General features: G+C 36.5%; 1 protein-coding gene across 1 annotated transcript in view; it reads right to left on the bottom strand.

The window, feature by feature from the left end:
* The window catches only part of ncam2 (neural cell adhesion molecule 2), a 210,840-nt gene that overhangs the window by 42,712 nt on the left and 146,282 nt on the right, over positions 1-21,846 (bottom strand). The window contains exons 2-5 of the mRNA XM_016288692.1: positions 13,341-13,415; positions 9,257-9,463; positions 3,482-3,625; positions 1,693-1,807 (exon numbers count right to left, since the gene is read on the bottom strand). Of these exons, the coding sequence (XP_016144178.1) occupies positions 1,693-1,807; positions 3,482-3,625; positions 9,257-9,463; positions 13,341-13,415 (541 nt within the window). The remainder of the gene's footprint in view (positions 1-1,692; positions 1,808-3,481; positions 3,626-9,256; positions 9,464-13,340; positions 13,416-21,846) is intronic.

The following is a 21,846-nucleotide window of genomic DNA, read 5'->3' as shown; positions in this document are numbered from 1 at the left end:
ATCAGGTTTTAGCAGACGCAATCTAATTAGTGGTGCTTTTGTCATGTCGCAGTGTATCAGTGAGTGGTTTGGTTAGGCTCATTTATTAAAGGTCAACGTGTGAGAAGACTCGGCAGGGATCGCTTTCATCTCGCTCATTCTCATCCGAGCCAGAGGTAATTGCAATGATTGAGAGCCTGTAATCAACGCATTGGGCTGCTGTCACTCAAAGCCCACACATTAAGGATGGAATAAATATGTCCATTCCCAGTCATCACAGCTCTTTCTTGGCTGCGTTACCTCGATCCTGTTCCCCAGTTCCTGCTCCTCCAGTTTATGCGTGACACCTTAACTCATCAAAACTCTTGATTTCCAAGGGGAAAAATCTTTCTTCTTGTATTTTTTTTTTCATGAAAATCAGAAGGTGTGGTTAAATAATTATATAAAGTTTTCAAAATGTTTTAGGGATGAAAACCAACACTTTTTATATTACTATTATTTAATTAAAAAAAATACATATAAAATTCAATAATGGATGACCTCAAACAAACTTCCACTAACAATCTCACAAAATAATATATATATATATTTTTAAGAGTTCATATTCATGAAAAAATGACTTTTCTTTGTAAATGACTGTTTACAGCTGAAAGTATATGCGTGTGTGTCTATTAAAGCTCCATATGTGAACTCCAAGGTCAGGCAGATAGCGATTTTCATTGGCACGGTCTATTACGGGAATGTGCAATGATTTGAGTGAGAATTTTTATATTTCCATTTCTGATGTAGCGTCTCGACCAATCTGACACACTAATTTTTATTCGATTTAACAAATCAATTATTCATTAGATTAACAAATCGTCACAGTCCCCTCATTCAATAGACTGGATGCCAGGGCTTCGCTTGAACACCATACTGTTTACAGCTGAAAGTATATGCGTGTGTGTCTATTAAAGCTCCATATGTGAACTCCAAGGTCAGGCAGATAGCGATTTTCATTGGCACGGTCTATTACGGGAATGTGCAATGATTTGAGTGAGAATTTTTATATTTCCATTTCTGCAGAGAATTGGAAGGTGATAAAGTAATTTCAGACTGAACCTAACCCAATTTCGACTCATTCAGAAATTATTCCGCCATGCCCTTCAGAATGAGGTAATTCACCTGAGATGGAACGACGTTCAAATAGTTTCAATAATAGGCAGCAATGTTCTTCTGCAAACATCCTACACTGATTTTTAAATACAGCATTTTTGTTCCCTTTTGCAATTTTCAGGTTTAGGGAATGGATGGAGCCATCCTGTCTGAAAAAAAGGCATCATTTTGAGTTGTTGAGACTGGTTTAAAGACATAACACAATTTAATGGAGTGTGCGCCGGGGTAAAAAGATTAGATTAAATGGATGTTTTATTCATGGTCACTTTCAGCCTGACTTGGCAGTATATTAACACATCCCTCTCATCCTCTATTAGAAATCATAAACGCACACACTATTTGCTTTTCCCTCTGCACATTATGGGTCATTCATTAGGTAAACCCAAACTGCTGACAGCCAAGTTCAAATTAATGCCACGATAGTTTTGCCATTTGCCATTTGTCTTCAGAGCATCAATGGCGTGCATTACTCCTACAAGGGTGCTTTAAAGCACAAATAAGTGTTTTTTTTGTTGATGAAATGACAGCTGCGGAGGTGATGGGGACCATCATCATTACGGCTGGGGTTCAATCTCACACCAGAGCAGCTCAGCAAGCTTTGTCCACTCTCCAGGGTTAAATAGTTCTAACCTCGGAGGCAGTCCTACAATTGAACTGCTGGTGATGAGGATGTCTGTGTGAATGGACAGCTCAAAGATCACACCCAGGGCACTGCAGATTTGTCGGTTTTTATCTTTCCTCTGAATTTGATCATACAAATGCACTTTTTTCCATACTTAAAGGGATAGCTAACTCATCATCATGCCGTTCCAAACCTTTATGACTTTTGTCTTCTGTAAAACACGAAAGGAAACATTTAGAAGACTCTTAAAATCAGAGTAAAAACGGACCCATATGACTTGACAACCATATATGGCAACTATATAAGTCTTCTGAAGTCAAACGATAGCTTTATTTGAGAAAGAAATTGAAGTCAAAATTAAACATTGCTCAATATCTCAATGCGCCAAAGACAGCAATGGTGACCGACTCATTCATGAATCAAGAATGATTTGCAGATAAATTATTCTTTTGAATTTTTAACAGAGAATGCACAAAAACAATTGAGACTGATACGGTTCTTGAGTTCAACTCACTGAGTTAATTCCGTCACAGCTTCACCCACTGAAGATAAAGCTCATCAGTGAATAACAACTTCTATTTGGTCTTTTTGTCACAATCTCCAGCTGGAGTGCCCATGAGCTCCTCTAGAGGGCACTCTATTCTCTACCTTGTCATTCACTCAGGACTCCATTTCCCATAATCATTTGCCCGGACTCATCAAGTGCATCACCTGTATCTCATCATCAGTTCATAGCTGTCTCACATTAGTAGGACTATAAGAATAGCACACACACTCTCTGTCTTCGCAGGTGATTGAATGTTTAGCCCTTCCGTGTTTCCTAGTTTCGCCTTTCTAGTGTTTTGATCCTTGGACTGTTACCTTGCTTTTTATTGACTGCTGCCTGCCCTGACCATTGCCTGTCTTGCTGGATTACTCTTTTGCCTGTGCCTTGGGTGCGATTGTTTGCTGGTTTCTTACCCTGCCTGTCCTGCCTACGCTCTTTTAATAAAGCCTGCAATTGGATCCCCACTTCATCGTCATGACTCCCTTTGTTACACTTTTTTACCCACAATTCTATTTTATCACTTCATATGATTTGGAATAAATATATACAACTTTTAAAGGGGTCATATGATGCTATTTTAAAGGTCATTATTTTGTGTATTTGGTGTAACAGAATATGTTGACATGCTTTAATGTTCAAAAAACACATTATTTTTCAAATACTGTACATTATTGTAGGTCCTCTATGCCCCGCCTCTCTCAAACACGTCGTTTTCAACAAAGCCCCCTCCTTTGACAAGCGCAGTCTGCTCTGATTGGCCAGCTGACCCAGTGCATTGTGATTGGCCGAACATCACAAGCACGCGTCGGAAATGTTATGCCCCTTACCATAATCGCTTCAGCTTTCAAAGTAAATATCAAGACAGTTAATAATGTTGTTAGTTTTACCATCAGTTCAAGCCCGAAATGGCAACAGAGTTGCGTGACAGACACAGTGATGATGCAGTACACAAGCCCTTGCAGTGATCAAGGTCTCAAATCCTTTACAATAATAATACTTTAAACATTCATCCATTCCTTTTTTTCCCCCCGACAATCTTTTCCCATTTCTCAAATCAGCTCCAGAGCAGCTTGAGCTCTACAATAATTTTCAACAATTAAAGTAACAATACGTATTTATCTCATCTATTTAGCAGCAAAGATGTGCTTTACAATGTAGGTGATAGGCAGATTACTTACTCTCAGTATCTTCAATGATCTCCACATTGTTGTAAAACCAGGAGACCACAGGAACAGGGGAGCTGGTGACATCACAGACCACTTCAGCCACGTCACCCTGTCGAAACTCCTGAGGAGACCTCACATCTCTGAACGTCAGCTTCTCTGTGGATCAGGGAGGAGAAAAATGTTGTGAAATGCTACTAATGTACATTAGCATTCAAAAGTTTGGGATCAGTAAGACATTTCTGAAATAAATTAATACCTCTATTTAGCGAGGATTATTAAATCGATCAAGTTACAGTAAAGACACTTATATCGCAACTAAAGATTTCTATTTCAAATTAATGCTGTTCTTTAGAACTTTCTTTTCATCAAAGAATCCTGAAAAAATGCATCACAGTTTCCACAAAAGCAGCACAACTGTTTTCAACATTGATCATAATAATAAATGTTTCTTGAGCCCCAAGTCTGCAATATTTCACAATAGTAGTTTTTGAAATAGCATAAAAGCATAAGAGACTTTAAAAAAAGCAAAAGTATTACTATACTATCTCTTCGAAGTTGTAAATAACAGATTACTGGAGTATGTTTTACAAGAAAATACTATTTAAATTTTTCAAAGTTTCAAGGTTAATTCATTATGTTACTTGCCATTTTTTGTAATTGTCTGTCAAATTTATTACACATTTCTGAGCAAAAATGGTTTCTACACTATTGTTTTTTTCTGTGAACATTAGGGCTGGGTAAAAAATATAGATCTCTCGATTTTAATCGATTCTCATTTTAAGAAACGATATCGATTCTTAAATCCTAAGAATCAATTGGTCTAGCCTGTTTTTAGTTAATGGACGGAACATTGAAGGGCACTTCCCATCCAATAAATCGCAATAAGCATTGTGCTTTGGTACTTTTAATATGAAACAAAGTCTCAGATTTCAAATGTCCATTGTATTGCAGTATTCAAACAATAAATGCCATTTTGGAGTGACAGATCGCTGTAGTGCCTCAGATCAACAGACGCAGCAGCGCTAGACGCAACTGAACTAGTCATCTCCTTCACATTAATACCAGTTTCAGCACAAAATAAACATGACTAAAAGGCAAGTTAAAAGAAAGAGTATAACTTTACAAGCCATATCCTGTCTCATGTAATCGCTCAATCAGTGTTTCAGCCTCGCAAAACGTCAATATAACAGCTTGTAAACAATTCATGTAACATGCATTACATTTACCTCAGAAAGCATATTCAGTGACCATAAACTCGATAGTCAGCCAGAAAAATAAACTGTAGAGAGGAACATTTTGCTAAATATATGCACCATATAACATTCATTACAATTTTTTACCGTTCTTTAATATTTTATTTGTTTTTATGACAGCCACTATTTAAATGTGTATATTTATCCAAAATAATCTGAATCTAATCGAATCAAAAGCTTGTGAATGAGAATCGAATCGAGAAATTTGTTTCAAAACCCAGCCCTAGTGAACATACTCTGACACAATGCCATGGTACTTATGTAGGAGATTTCAGGTGTGGGTGACTTCAAATCTTCCTTGTGTTGGGAAGGTTACTTTGGAAATGTCATAGGTTACAGATTACAAGTTACCCAATGTAATAAGTAGTGTAACTATTTTAATTACTTTATTAAAGTAATGTAACTGATTACATTGGATTACTTTTCTAAAATTCTAGTGAATGTTTTTAACTGTTAATCATTTACAAACATTTAAACCAGGCAGGGTGATCCTTACAGACTTACAGTATTGCTCACCATTTCTGTAACACAACATTACTGTCAGACTTTCAAAATCATCATCACTTGAATTAAGATTATAATAATTACATTTTAAAGCACAGCCACCAAAAAAAAATCAGATTTTTTTACTTTCAGATCATTCTGAGGTTAAATACAGATTTAAAATAACAACAAGAAATTGTTTTTGAAATTAAATCTTTGCATAGCTATGACAGGAAATACTGGCATCTAACAATGCCTTGGAATTTTTTTTCTCCATAACAATAATAGATTAGTTACATTTATTTTGTAAGTAAATTATGTAACACCATTACATATCATAAAATACCCAAAATGAAAACAAGACAAACCAACATGTCTGATTAAGTTGCATGCTGTTAATTGTAATGGATGGGGCTGTATGTTGGGTGGAATTTGTACGGATTTAATTTGTAACACTTGAAATCCAAGCGGTATGAAGATAAAACAAAAAACACATGAGGGCTTTGGAGAACTAGTTCAGACCCCCCAGTGCGGAAACCAAAGAAAAATCAACGAAAAACAAGGGACATGTCAACACCTACGTCTGCTTGTCATAAATCAGGTGTGCTTCCACATAGTCTCTGATTATTCACAATTCACAGCCACATTCTGACACACCAAAACCACATTTTGTTTGTGTGGGAAGCTGCTGTAAACATCTGCTACACCGCAGTATAAGAAAATGTGTCTTCAGAGGACTGAAAGATGCAGCACACCCTCATCAGCACAGCGGCTCTGCGTATTGATCTGTGAGTAATGTCTGTTTACACATGGCTCCCACTGCTCTAAATACAACTTCTAATGGAACATAGGCAAATGCCAAGCTTGGAACAAAGTCAGCCACAGAGAAGAATGTGAAATATCTCCTGAAATTTAGCAAGGTCTACTAATTAAACTCACTGAGGATTAAAATGACATTCTCATTCACTTAAAAAAAGAAAGACTGTAGCGCCTCAGGTCAACAGACGCAGGAGCGCTAGGCGCACGTGAACTAGTCATCTCCTCCACATTAATACCAGTTTCAGCACAAAATAAACATGACTAAACACCCGAAGGCAAGTTAAAAGAAAGAGTATAACTTTACAAGCCATATCCTGTCTCATGTAATCGCTCAATCAGTGTTTCAGCCTCGCAAAGACATCAATATAACAGCTTGTAAACAATTCATGTAAACTGTTTACAAGCACTTTTATAGCACTTTCACATCTTTTTTTATTCCCAATTCATTATATTTGCATAAACCACAACTACTACTTTCTGTACAAATGTCTCAATTTTGTTGTTAAGGAAAGTTGTGAACTATTCCTTAAAGGAGTATTCATGATCACACCACCAAACTATTCTCCCCCATCTGTGCTACTTTTTTCCTCTCAATAATACTAGTTCTTTCTCTGTTGTGTGGCTGCAGCTGTCTCGTTGTTGGGGAATTTACATTTAGCTTTACATCAACAGATTTGTCAAACATCTTCGGATGGAACACGTCCATTTCGCCTGCATTGTGAAGCTCTCTTTGAAAGCTTTTGGATGTCCTCTATTCACAGAGAAAATCAAAACAGCTATTTCAATGGCAGCATTTCCAGTGGTGGATGGGTTTTTGTGCTAACACACATAATGTCCTTAGCTATGTAATGGATTCCCACATAGTTGTGCCAAGATGTTGTTCCATTGTAATTTGCATCAATATACAGTAGTCTTGAATTGCTTTTATAGCCGGGACATGTAACAGCATGCTTCCTTGTAATATGCTGAATAAATCTCAATGTAAATGTATGATAATTCGAGGTAAAAGTTTGCATCAAATATAATCTCCAAAGAGAACAAATGAGGACAGATGGAGGGCTACGGAATCATTTTTTTCTTCAGGTGCAATTTTTTTCTGATATCTTTGTATTGATTTCAGCCATGGCTGAAATTGGAATGATGTATGTTACTGGGGACAAACAAACTAGAGGAAATACATGTGTACCTTAGATGACAAGCTATTTCAAGACATTTCAAAACATACCATCTTAAGAAAACAGGTGAACTGAAATGCGAACATCACTGTCAGAACTTTACTTCCACACATGAAAAGCCAGCTTGTTATTTTCTCTGTTTATTTGTAAAATAGAGCAAAAAAGACAATTATCTAGGTATCTCTGGCTGGTCTCTCGGCACAAATGTGAGTCTGGGTTTTGACAGTGATGGGATGTTGAAAGGGACAGCATCCCCACCGCTCAGAGACCACAGGCGTGCCAGGAAGCCTGGTATCCCCTGGGTGGATTCTGTGTGCCGAGTGCCATGAGCAGGAGAGACAAAAGCTGCTTGCTTTTCATGCTGAAGAGCCACACAGTGTTGAATCACAGGTGATTTAGGATCTACATTCTTAAAATTCTCTAACTGGTTCTGTCTCTAAGCACAAGCAATTTATAGTAAACACTATAACATGTAACAACAATGTGAATAGATTTGTTGTGTTCTGGTTCACTGAAGTTCAGTTCTAGCTCATGCCATTTTCTGATCCCATTATGTCTCCTCACTCTGCTAAACTTGTCAGCACATGTTTGAAAATGCATCAATTAAAAGAAAGAAAGAAAAATGCATTTCTCCAAAATGACCAGGGTGCACTTTGCTCAACAACAGAAGATGTATCTTACATATAGTACCTGAATTCAAAATAATCGTTCAAATATTTTGGGCTCAGTAAAATGTTTAATTTTAAATTTTAAAAGTCTCTTATGCTCAGAAGAGCTGCATTTATTTGATTACAAAAACAGTAAGAAGAATACTATTGTGAAATATTATTACCATTTAAAATAACTGTTGTTATTTTAAAATGTAATTTATTCCTGTGATGGTAAAGCTGAATTTTCAGCATCATTACTCCAGTCTTCACTGTCATATGATCCTTTAGAAATCATTCTAATATGCTGATTTGCTGCTTAAGAAACATTTCTCATTATTAACAATGTTAAAAACATTAAAACAATTGCTTCTTTGATGAATTGAATGTACAAAAAACATTTATTTGATACAAAAATATTTTGCGATCTTATAAATGTCTTTACTGTCACTTTATTAATGTGTCCTTGCCTTATACACACACACACACACACACACACACACACACACGTCTCTCTCTCTCTCTCTCTCTCTCTCTCTCTCTCTATATATATATATATATATACAGTATATACACTATTGTGCAAAAGCCTTAAGCCACTAGTATTTTCAACAAAACTACTGTTGAACATATATAACTTTATTATAACAACAACAAAAAATGGTTCCGTTAACTCAGTTATTTCTATTTTTGCTGTAGTGTGTCAGTAGGAATTATCATTTTACATTTCCAAACATTAATTGTTTGCATGCACAAGGAGTCTGACAACAGCCAGTGCTCCACACAGAGATCTGATCTCATCATCATCCAGTCTGTCTGGAATGACATGAAGAAACAGACAAATACTAAGACAGACTAAACGTTGTTTTTATTTAGTTAACAGAAGTTAATTGCTAAATAAAATCTATTTGTGAAATTATCTTTACAACATTTGCACACACAAGTGCCTAAATCTTTACAGTACTGTAGCTTTGTAGGTAGTTTTTTTTAAGTGTCTTGGAGATGTTACAATACACAAATACTAAAAAATTGTATTCTCCTGCTTGTTCATAGAGTAGATAATTAAGATGATGCAACACAGTTCTTGATGTTTTTTGCACTTTACTTAATCCTAGTTATTTCTTCTTTTTAAAAGAATTCTAAACAAGGAAAGGTTCTGTTGAAAAAGCTTAATGTAATTCTGTGATTTAAATGTACATAAAATATTTTTACGAATAAAAACAGATGAATTCATTAAAAGGCATTTTGTGAAAGTTCAATATGGGACATTATAATATTTTTGATATTTTATCCTAAGCCCCAAATTTCTGATCTCTTTTCATATGCGTTTACATAAATTAAGTTATAAGGACCATGATGACAACAAAAGGTGAGTATGAGCAGATTTATTTGTTAGTGTCTGATACTCACGGTAGATTTCCAGCACCACAGTGGCCTCCTGTGTATGTCCCTGTGCGTCGTTGGCCTGGCACCGGTAGATGCCAGCATCTTCTATTTTGGCATTATAGAGGGTGAGTCTGGAACGAACACCTTCATTGTGCAGGGCCACCCGCTGAGACGGGACCATCCGCTCCCCCTGCGGGTTATACCAGTCCAGACTCACAGGCTCCCCAATCACTAAACACACACAGAAAAAATGTAGAGAACAACTTGACAATAGTGATAGTATAGTATGTTCTAATCTAAAAGGAAACAAATGCTTTTATGGCCACGTTTCACTGCCATTCCATTTGGTGCTGCTAGTGGTGCAGAACTTCCCCTTTAAGGATATCTCTTAAGCCTCTGGTAGCAGCATACACTCTCTCTTTGTCTCTCAAACACACACACACACACACTGCGATAAACAAAACCCGTCATGTGCTTTGCCCCACAGAGAACGGCTGGCCAAGCACACACTTGGTACCAAGGTGCTTGGCGCTGTAAATCCTGCTCTGCTGGAAGGTCATAAAAAGCATCAGCATGGTGCAGCACTTCTTCGCTCAAAGCATCAATCAGCTACACAACGGGGGCCTTCGGCTGCACTACGGGGGAGCGTGAGTCTGTGGCTCCGGGCAGACGGGCAGGCCTGAGGATGCAACCGGCCCCGTGACGCAGCTCTGCCAAGGGAGAAACGCTGAGAGCGGGCAGGGAGTTATCAGTGAAGGAGCAGAGTCTGATCCGAGGGACGTGAGGGGTTCAAGGAGAGGATGAGATGGCATAATCTCAGCCCGCTCGGCAGACACTGGACCATGGAGGAGACTGAAGGGGTTAGGATGAGATGTTAGGGGTTGAAAGGCTCAGGGACAAAGCAAAGCTTAGACAAACTTAACTGGATCTCCTGTTTCACATTCATTTGTCTTTTAGTTTAGTTAAGTTTGGGGAAGTATTAGAGTTATTGTATGGCATAGTGGTTAAAGATCTGGGCTGACAGCCAAAAGATTGTAGGTTCAAACTTTGAGAGGGGAGAGAGATCCATGAGCTATCAACACTGTGCCCTTGAGCGAGACACTTAACCTACTTGTCCCAGTAATAAGAGCACTGTCAGTCACTGTTAGGGCTGCATGAAATTGTAAAACATTGACTGATATTTTGTTTTGCAGTATAAATTGTGATATAAAAAATACAGGAATTTTCACCAGATGACTTGAAAACCTATATTTGGAAAGAATTAGTAATTGTAACCCTTTGGGAAAAAAATACATTGATTTGGGTGGTTTTATTGCATCTGAATGAATGAATGGAAAAATAAATAAAAAAAAGCTGAAAAACTTGCACTTTTGCGAAAAAAAATATCATTCTAGAATGATTGGGCAAGAAGCCCATCTGCATAGAAAATTAAAATGACAGTATTTTTGGAAAGAATTAATCATTCTAGACTGATTAGGATGATTTTGTTGGTAACTGCAAATGCACATGGAAAAAAAAGCTGAAAAATTACTTTTTACTTTAATGCCTTTACAAAAAACCTGTCCTTTTCAGGGCTGAACGATTTGGGAAAAACTAAAAAATTTTTATAAATATGTTAACACTTAGGTTATACTCTTTCCATGACCCAACTCAAAGCTCTTTTAAACAGTGAACAGGGAGAAAAAAAAAACTTACTTGCATTTTCAAAGGCCAAATTTCCACTATTTTTGACTCATTCAATAAAACTAAAATAATATGATTACAAAAATAAAAAAGAAAATACGAAGATTTTTTTTTTTTGCAATAATACTGTAGCGTAAATGAACACAGTGCTGCATTTACTCTGAAATGGCAAGGTATATATATAATTAAATCACAATTTGCCTAATGCTTTAAGCCATTTCTCGATAACGGTTTTATTTCGATAAGCCATGCAGCACTGTCACTATAGATAAAATAATCTGAAATAATGACCACTTACTAGCAAAAACGTGCCTATATACTGTGACCCGGTTTTATTTAGTAGTTCAATATGTACTGAACATAGCTCTTTGCTCAAAATAGGCGGGCATTATATATAATAGGCTGGATTCAAGTGTAGGACAAGTCTTTTACAGTTATCCACCATTATGTGCCATATTCACTCTTCTGGAGCAAATAACTTCCAAAACATGTAGCACCCAAATTAATCTGTCCTACTGAATCCTAAAATAGAACTTTATAAATACATCAAACCAATACAGTTTCTCTTACACTCCCCTGCATATCCCAAAGCTATTTTTGAAGGTGAGCATGCTGGTTTGCCTCAGCTAGTTGACCTGAAGGTCTGCGAAGCATGTGTGCACCTTCCATATCACCAGATACATACCAGGTGTGCTAATCACCCGCAATCTGGCGGGCGTCCAGCAGGGGTCAGCATGCATCACCCTGTTTAAAGCACGCTGTCAGGCAGAGCCTGGACTCCTGGAGCTCACGCAGCAGAGCCCTGCAACCTGACTATAGCAGCTCAGCCATGTGGAAAAGAAAAACAACACCCAGCTTCACCACAAAACCTGCCCGACATAATCTAGCCCTGTGCACATGGATATCCATACACGTTTCCTCCAGTACACTGTCCAAGCACAAACTTGCCTGCAGTGTGCAATGAAAGACGGCCTAGGAGCTGCGGATTACAGACAACACTTGACTAGTTTAGAATGATAAGGAACTTTGAGCAAGGGAATTTTAGGTGTTCAGACTACAGACAAAGCTGGTGATTTATAGGAGGGGGATTCAAACTTTTTAATGTCAATGGCCCCCCACATTTAGATCACATATATATATTCTCACGTGTATAAGAAGCATTTATACTGTGCTAGAAAAATATTAATTGTGTGTGTGTACACCACCGTTAAAAGGTTTGGGGTGAAAAAAGCTCACCGAAGCTGCATTTATTTGATTAATAATACAATAAAAACAGTAATATTGTGAAATATGTGACCCTGGACCTCAAAACCAGTCATTAGGGTCAATTTTTTTAAATTGAGATTTATACATTATCTGAAAGCTTTCCATTGACGTATGGTTTGTCAGGATAGGACAATATTTAGCCGAGATACAACTATTTGAAAATCTGGATTCTGAGGGTGCAAAAAAAATCAAAATATTGAGAAAATTGCCTTTAAAGTTGCCCAAATGAAGTTCTTAGCAATGCATTTTACTAATCAAAAATTATGTTTTGATATATTTACGGTAGGAATTTTACAAAATATCTTCATGGAACATGATCTTTACTTAATATCCTAATGATTTTTGGCATAAAAGAACAATCTATAATTTTGACCCATACAATGTATTTTTGGCTATTGCTACAAATATACCCCAGCGACTTAAGACTGGTTTTGTGGTCCAGATCTATTTATCTATCTCCAAACTTTTTAATGGAATTTTTTTTTCTTCTTTTTTTTTTACTAGTTGTGAGGGAAATTTAGGTATCATTTGCTTTACTCTACTAAAGAGTGTTCTTTAAACTCTCTAAATGCCTTATCAGTATGCTTGAGTTGTTTTGATGTACTAAAAGCAGTCTGTGTCAAAGGTGCAAAAAAAGTGTGAGACAAGAAATGCTATTTTAGAGACCCTACACCCTAGCTTCTTAGAAATGCATCTAGGGGACATAGTCGGATACCTTAAAGTGACACATATGTTGAATATGCATTATGATTGGTTGAGATAACTAACACCAAACATTGTGATGTTGACAGCTCTTAAAAATACATTTGGTAAAATTCCCTCAAAACAACCTATCACCTGCCCCCTTGAAAGTCCCTAGACTCCAGTTTGAAAATCCCTGATCTATTTTTGTAAAGCAATCAACATGAAAACAGCTGTCAGTCCAAGACAAAATAATCAAACATACTATACACATGCAATCCCACGTTTTGCCCTGGTCATGAAGAAAGTCTTAGTCTTAGAATTCAATACTGCTTACAATGGGAGAAGTTATTTAAGCTGTTCAACCTAAATAAATGACTACTCAAGTCAGCACTACGTAAATTGTGTGCATTCATGCATCTATCTCATATACATCAGCGTCAGAGACGTGATGAGGTGGTGCTGCGAAAAAACTGACCTGTGCATGTGAAAAACTTGGACTCTCCGACGCTCAGCTCCACCTTTTTTAGCGAGATTGACACTTGGAGGACACCTGGAAAACAAAGAAAAAGAGACAGAGAAAGATGAGAGTGTAGCGTCTGGAACACTCCAACACACAATATATATTTTGTTAGCTAGATTTCACAAATACTTTGTAACACCCCAGGACGCTGAACAAGACCCTGGTTTCATGGTAACCCGATACATTTACAACCTTGTGGAATGCGAGCCGGCTCTCATTCTGCTTTCTCCAGAAACAAAGGGACACAAATGCACAGGAGAAATGGACTTTTCTACTAATTAATTCATAGGAAAACCTTCTTTGAATGAACACCCATTTTCTTCAGGCCAGTGTGTATATTATTGCTGTGTTGTATTTAATCTGTTGTATTATAGACTATTTTTATTCCTTTCTATGCTGAGTTAAACTTTAACCCTTTTCTATACCAACTGTATGTGTGTGTGTGTGTGTATGTGTTTGTTAGACCGGCTTAATGTGTTTTTGTAGTATGTTTGACTAGTTTAAGTGTTTATGTAGTTAATAAACCCTTACTTGTATCACACTTGACGTGTTCATTGTTTACTCATAACCGGAGTCAATAATCATGCAGATTTACGTTACAAACTTATAGAATTGTGCAGTAAGAAGGTTATTTCCTTTAACCAGGAAATTAACGTTCTTAGAATTGACAAGACGGTTGACCCTGAGTGGTCAGCTAAATATCTACAGTGGATCTAAAATATGAATAGTTAATTATAACTAGTTATGGTTAATTATTCATATTTTCCATGAGCTGATTCGCTACAAGAGAGAGATCGCAATCAGGAATTCAGCACACGAACCGCAGGTACAACAAGAGTGCCTGCCACAGAAATCACACCAAACCACAGGCGGCACAAAAAAACTGTCTTTGCAAGCTGGAGAGATGAGAGGGTACAGGGAGACTTCTATAAGCTCCCTCCCAATCACTTCAATCAGGCTAGCCAGCCTGGAACATCCAGCACCTAGAACAAAAAAAAGTGAGGAAAAGAAAAGGACACAAGACAGACAAAGCTTTGATCTGTCTTTCCTTTTATATATACTATACTATACTACTGGGGACAATGTAGGGAATACCAACACAACACACATCATATTTATTTATCATCATAAATGATTAAAATATGATCAAAATAGAAATCAATAACATTTTCATTAATATTAGTCTATCTTTACTAACAGTATTCAATTTAATATACACTCACAAACATTAAAGATTAATTATGAATCTAAAAGATTCATGAGTAATAATTAAAAATATAAAAAATTCATTTATAATTGGACTTTTCTTTAATAAGTTAACACTTCATTGATGCTGGCTTCAGAGACTTTTTACTTGTACTTTTTCTATTATTTGGTAACAATTTGTATTCATTTTGAAGTTATTATTCATGTCTTTCTGAATAAGGCATTCCACATTTGTCTTCCCTATAGTGACCGCGGGTGTCACACATCCACTTTTATTGTACTGTATAAGCAGCTTGAGCATGCTGAATAAGTCCTATTGTGTTGTGTGCATTAATGCATTAAAGAAATACGTTCATGCGAGTTTGGAACAACATGAGGTTGAGTTATTGGGGTGATTTGTTCCTTTAAAACTGCTCAGTACCAGATGAAATCACCATGTTCTTCTACCCACAGAGCAAATCACACAGAGACGACAGTGGGAGGTCTGGGTTTCCTCGTTAAAAGTGGTCTGTGAATTTGTGGCTCAGGTAGAGGTGAGGGCAGTGGCCCGCATATGAATGAGAAAACGAATGTATGCAGGAGCTGGAGCATGAATGTGCGAGAAAGCATACGAACTCCTTGAGCCGGCTTTCTGTTTACCTGAGAATGACCAACTCGAGTTCTTTTTATGATGTTCGCACATCGGCATGCAAGAGTCACGAGAAAACTGGACACACACACACACTCGTGAAAGCACAAAGAAACACACACTGACGGAGCTCATGGGGGAAGCACTGGCATCTGGCGTAATGATTAATTACAACACAGTGAGGCTGGAGCTAGTCATCTGGATGGAGACTGAGTGTATGTGAGCTGCTGCCCATAGCAACCAGAATATAATTACTCCTCAAGACTACTTTGAAAAAGAAAAAAAAACAAGCCTTCTCATTACATTTTTTTTTTTCACTTATCATATTGTTCAAACAATATTACATATTTGATGTCACAAGCTAATGACACTCAATATAGTGTAGCAATGATTTGAAGATTGTATTACACTGTACGCTTTGAGTCGAGTACTTTACTACCTGCAATCAAAGCGTCTGTATCTCACATTCATAAAACATTGGTGAGGGAGGATGTTTCTTAAGCAGACTCGCACTCCTGGAACACATTTCCATGCGTTTGATTTTGATAAAGCAAAATTCACCTCCAGAAATTTCAGTCAAAGAAAATGTGTCACAGTATGCCAAAGAAAATGCATAATTCATGAACATAAACACTGATATTGTAAATTTTGCATACACATATGTAACAGATGTGTACAAATGAACCCCTAAAAAAAAAAAGGCCAATAAATAGCAGAGGTAGATTTTTTTTCCTGTTATTTTTGATTGAAGTTTTGAAGAAACATATTTAATAAATATACTAGAAAACTGGACACACACACACTCGTGAAAGCACAAAGAAACACACACTGACGGAGCTCATGGGGGAAGCACTGGCATCTGGTGTAATGATTAATTACAACACAGTGAGGCTGGAGCTAGTCATCTGGATGGAGACTGAGTGTATGTGAGCTGCTGCCCATAGCAACCAGAATATAATTACTCCTCAAGACTACTTTGAAAAAGAAAAAAAAACAAGCCTTCATTACATTTTTTTTTTCACTTATCATATTGTTCAAACAATATTACATATTTGATGTCACAAGCTAATGACACTCAATATAGTGTAGCAATGATTTGAAGATTGTATTACACTGTACGCTTTGAGTCGAGTACTTTACTACCTGCAATCAAAGCGTCTGTATCTCACATTCATAAAACATTGGTGAGGGAGGATGTTTCTTAAGCAGACTCGCACTCCTGGAACACATTTCCATGCGTTTGATTTTGATAAAGCAAAATTCACCTCCAGAAATTTCAGTCAAAGAAAATGTGTCACAGTATGCCAAAGAAAATGCATAATTCATGAACATAAACACTGATATTGTAAATTTTGCATACACATATGTAACAGATGTGTACAAATGAACCCCTAAAAAAAAAAAGGCCAATAAATAGCAGAGGTAGATTTTTTTTCCTGTTATTTTTGATTGAAGTTTTGAAGAAACATATTTAATAAATATACTGTTTACACTATTGTTAAAAAATAAGTTCAGGATTATTTATTTATTTATCTATCAGGATCTTGATAAAAAAATAATTTATTAATTTATTTTTACAATTTATTTTTGCAACTTTATTCAGCAAGTGCAAAAAAAAAGATAAAAGGAATTCTGCTACAATTGCTACTGTTATTTTAAATTAATAACATTTAAATTAAAATGTTTTGAGTAAATTTAAGTAAATGTTGGCATAAAAATAATAAATATAAGTAAATAAAAATAGATAGATATAGAATAAAAATAATAAATACAAATAAAAAGTAAAAGTTATTTAATTTGTAATAAAATAGTATTACAGTGTTTTACTGTTTTTCTTTCTTTTTTTTAATCAAATTAAAATGCAGCCTTAAATGTTAAATGGTGAGCATTAAAACTTCATTCAAACACATGAAATACATACATATATACATATATATACACATTTTTTTTTAACAATTAACAGTAACAAATATATTCTCTCTCTATATTCTAAACTCTTACCTGCCTGTTTTATCTCATGCTGAGATCTCCTAGTTTGAGTTCTGATAGCATGTGAGGTTATCTTTGACAACTTCCCTCACAGCCAGAACTGGAACTAAATGTAATTAAAGCAATTAATTACTTCACACTCACACGAGAGTCGGTTCTCTGATTAAACCTAACTGTCTGTCAGCCAAATAATCTAATTAAACTGATATGAATCAACAGTCATTGGAGCAAAAAGAGAGAACACCAGTTTTTTTCACCAATTTACGAGCAGAGATAATGAAAAGAGAAACAAAAAAGACATTATTGACAAATCAGACCCCCGATAGAGAAGATCCAAACTTTTTGGCAATAAGCACATCTATTTCAAGCTGTGGAACACAACAAGTGTGTTGTGATGGTAGAGTGCAGCTCTGTGAAACGGAAAACAGAAGAGCGCGGGAGTTGTAGAGATGAGGTGCCAAAGCAATTAGATGTGCAAATGGAGAGAGCCAGCCACAAATGTGCAGCCTGTGCCAAAATAATTAAGTAATGCCCCAAAATATCAATACCTGCCAAAAAAACAAAAACAAAAATTACTGAGACGCAGCAGCAACAAACTTCTGAAATGATAACTAAAAGCCAGAATGCAAAGCGCATGGGTCCACCTAATAATATTTATTCACGCGGGACCCCAGACCAATAAAAACAGTCTGAAATCAATGGATGCCTGAGGTGCAGACATAACTCTCTGCTTTACTGTAATTCTGTGGTGTGTTTGTCATTCCAAACAAAACGCCTGCATAGAAAAATGAGTTAGCACTAATTAAGCAGCCAGCAGTGCAGAGCCCCAAGGCTGAGCGGCTACACATCAGTCATTTTACAGTCCACTATGGAGCGCTATTCTTCCTCACTGCTACTGATATCATTCAGATCTTTAGAATGAATCGGTCCAACTGAATCACATGTAAGACTGTCTGCACCTGATGCTGATTAGCTAATATACCACAAGACAGACCCACACCCTTCTCAGTGATTATCATGAAGATGGTGGGGACCTCACACAATTTTTTATAAAAAATAGATGAATAAATAAAATGCAAAAAAAAAAAATTTAATAAAATATTTTTAAAAATATTTTATTAAATTTTTTTTTTTTGCATTTTATTTATTCATCTATTTTTTATAAAAAATAGATGAATAAATAAAATGCAAAAAAAAAAAATTTAATAAAATATTTTTAAAAATATAATAAAATAATAACTGAAAGTAAGCTGGCAAAACATGGTTAATTTTGAACAGTTCTAAATAAAGAAAGGTGCTTTTGACCCAGAATGATGTAGTTTTGACAACTACCAACAGGGGGTAACATGGGAAAAGCCCAAATAAAGTACATTCACACTTGAAGAGAGCTTGGAATTTTTTTTTACTTATGTCTCTCTCACACACACACACACACACACACACACACACGTTTGTTTCTGTGAATTGTGGGGACTTTCCATAGACTTTTCCATAGATTACTTTTATACTGACTAAACAATATTTTTTTATCCCCTAACCCAACCCTAACCCTAAACCTACCCCTTACAGAAAACCTGTTTGCATTGTTATACTTTCAGATAAACATAATTTACTATTTTTAATAATTTGTTTCCCTCGTAAGGACCGCAGGCCAGTTTTACTATCCATGTGGGGACATTTGGTCAAAGACTATAGAAGACGGTTCACTCCTGTACTTATGAATGGGAGAAAGTGCAACGTGCAATATGGCGGGATAGTCCCCCATTCTAAATAAGAGCCAATCGTTGATTGGTAAAGTCATTGCATCACTGCAGTGACCGTTAGAAGCTCCGGTTCCCATAGAAACCTGAGGTTGGACCAGCCGATGCGCATGCACAGTCATAAGCGTGTTGAAACTACGCATGCGCATTGGCTGGTAAATAAAAAAATAAGCTTTTTAAAAGCTATTTGAGCATATGAAACAACATTCATGAGGGCAGTTCATTTCACATTTTGTTGCTGATTTGAAATATGTAATTTAATCGTGAGTTCAGCGAGCAGTTTTTGAGATTTCAGGATTCCCCCATTGATTTAGATAGGATTTGGTCTTGTTTGCGCTGCCCGGCGGCATTGAAAATATGGCAGCCGAGTGAAGGGACTTTGCATTTGGTCCCCACAATGTAGCATAAACAAGTACACACACACACACAAAAGGGGGGGGGGGGGGGGGCAAAGTAATTCTAAAAAAAGCATACTATTTAACTTTATTTAGTGAAACTCACTTTTAGTGAACCACCGAATCAGTTCTTTGACCTGATTCAGTTAAGAGTTCAAAAGATTAGATGGACTAAGTTAACTCAAACCAAAAAAAAAAAAAAATCATACATTTACTTGCAAACTGACAGCAAGACTGACTCACTTGTGCAATATTATTTTTACACCGTGTAGATAGAAATATATGTGGTTTGAAAAGTTGTCTTTCTTCACTGCAGGCCTCCCAATTTAAGTGGTTCCTCTTTAACCTCTCCTTCCACAGTCTGGACCTGTCCACCTAGTCTGAAGGAACTGCTGGCTGGTATTGGGCATTTGCACGGCTCTTTCTCCCCTGAGATAAGACTGGATTCGACCACAGTGCTAAATTAAGTGCTAGAGAGAGGATGGCTACATTGCGCCCTCTCTCCCCCCGTCCCTTTCTGTGCATTCCCTTGCACCCGAAATGTCAGAGTAAATGACTACTGAGAGATCTTTTTCTGTCCCCTCTGCCTGCTTACATCTCTCTCAGAGGAAATAGAAATGACCAAGGTGTAAGATACTGATAACAGAGACACTATGCGCAACACATGGAAGCAAAGTTAGTGGTTTAACAGAGCCTAGATGTAGTTAGAACCTTTGGGATCTGTTCAAATCAAATCCTTCGGAGCAAACCGAATCCAAAAAATCACCTGGGGACGAGTGTTTTCCCAAAAGCGCTATCTAATTATGTTTCAAACCAGCTCTGAAAGTCGACAAAATAGATTTGAGCGGCAAAGGAAAGGGCCAAGCTCTTGTGAAACTCTCATAAATAGAGGCAAAGGAGAATTGAGCACGAACTTCTTCTCTTCGAGGAATCTACTGGGGTTTGTAGGTTAAGATTTCATTGTGCAGAAATTGAATCAGACTCTCCGTCTAGTCCGTGAGAATTTATTATCATGGCGGAATTGACTTGACACTGGCTGACCTGCTTAAATAAGGAAGATGTGAATGAGTTGAATTCAACTCTTCAGGCTGACAATGTGGCCAACACACTTGCTGTACGGAGAGGGACAAGTCTTATCTGCAAGTCTTAACTCAGTGGCTGTGTGCTTGAATGCAGGACGGACGCTCATACTGGAGCCAATCAAGTTCTGAATGCATGTAAAATCCTTCTCTTATGCGGAATGACCTGAAACCACAAAGAAGATGCTAGCTATCCACAATGCAGATAGCTGTGACCAAATGTGCTTATTCAGACCAGACGACCTACCATTAACTTTAAATCCATGATTTTTAAAAAAAACTTGTCACAAATATTGACAGTTTTGCCAGGCATCTTTTAACAAATGTTCTGCATTTAATGTGTTTACGATCCTGAGAGATTGCAGAGAGATGTCAGGCTATATTTACTTTCCTTCTGCATTGAATTCAGATTCAAATTAGATTATATGTGAAATACAGAGAGGGACATGGTGGAAATGTTAATTGTTTTCTTTCTACCCGCTGTCTGGGTCCTGCTGTGTTAATTAAATGCAGACATCACTTCTTTATGTGTGATGAGAGTTGCCTTTCTTCTTCGTGTGATATCAATCTGACAGAAGGGCAAACATGAGCAGAGAAAAGGGAGAAAACAAAAAAACTCAGTCAAAATGATTTAGAGAGACCATTCATAGCCATTCCCAAAGGATCCCTTCGGACCGGACTGAAGTCTTTTTTACCAAGGTCCCAGTTAACTGATGCCTGACCTTACAGTTTGTGTGGAACATTTGAGCATGAACTATATTGTGATCTTGTCACAATGTGATGCTGGCTTTGCAAAAACGCTGTTTTTTATGATAGGGAAGTGAACTATATTTCAGCACGTAAACAAGAGCTGTTAAGTCATTTCACTTGTGAAGAGGTTAGTCAATCGTAAAAGGTAATTTTGGCTCATTTTGGTTGGTAATTTACAGAGAATTCCTAAAGGTAAAAGTAGCAAAATCAAGGAAAGAGTGAAAAATAATCATATAAGATTTAAGTATCAGGGAAAAAAAATATGTGCTACAAGTGTTGTGTAGGTAAGTAAGTACATATATAAAGTTTTGTAACCCTCACAACAATCCAAACTCGTCTGACTTTCTTATTTTCAACACAAATGCATTTATATTATCTCAAGAAATCAAATTTAGCTGTGTCTGGTCATATATAAAATATAAGAATATGAATATATAAATGTGTAAATATTTTCAAAATATATACTGTCTGTGTTTATTTATTTACTTATACATAATAAATATACACAGTACACATACATATACATATATAATGTAAACAAATATTTTTTATTTTGGAAGCGATTCGGTTGACAGCACTAATATATATATATATATATATATATATATACACACTATATATACAGAAAAGTACACACAAAAAAAAAAAATGTTT

The sequence above is a fragment of the Sinocyclocheilus grahami genome, unplaced genomic scaffold (genome assembly GCF_001515645.1).
Source record: "Sinocyclocheilus grahami isolate Dianchi unplaced genomic scaffold, SAMN03320097.WGS_v1.1 scaffold233.1, whole genome shotgun sequence".
Classification (NCBI taxonomy): Eukaryota; Metazoa; Chordata; class Actinopteri; order Cypriniformes; family Cyprinidae; genus Sinocyclocheilus; species Sinocyclocheilus grahami.
This window is presented reverse-complemented; position numbering and strand designations above follow the sequence as displayed.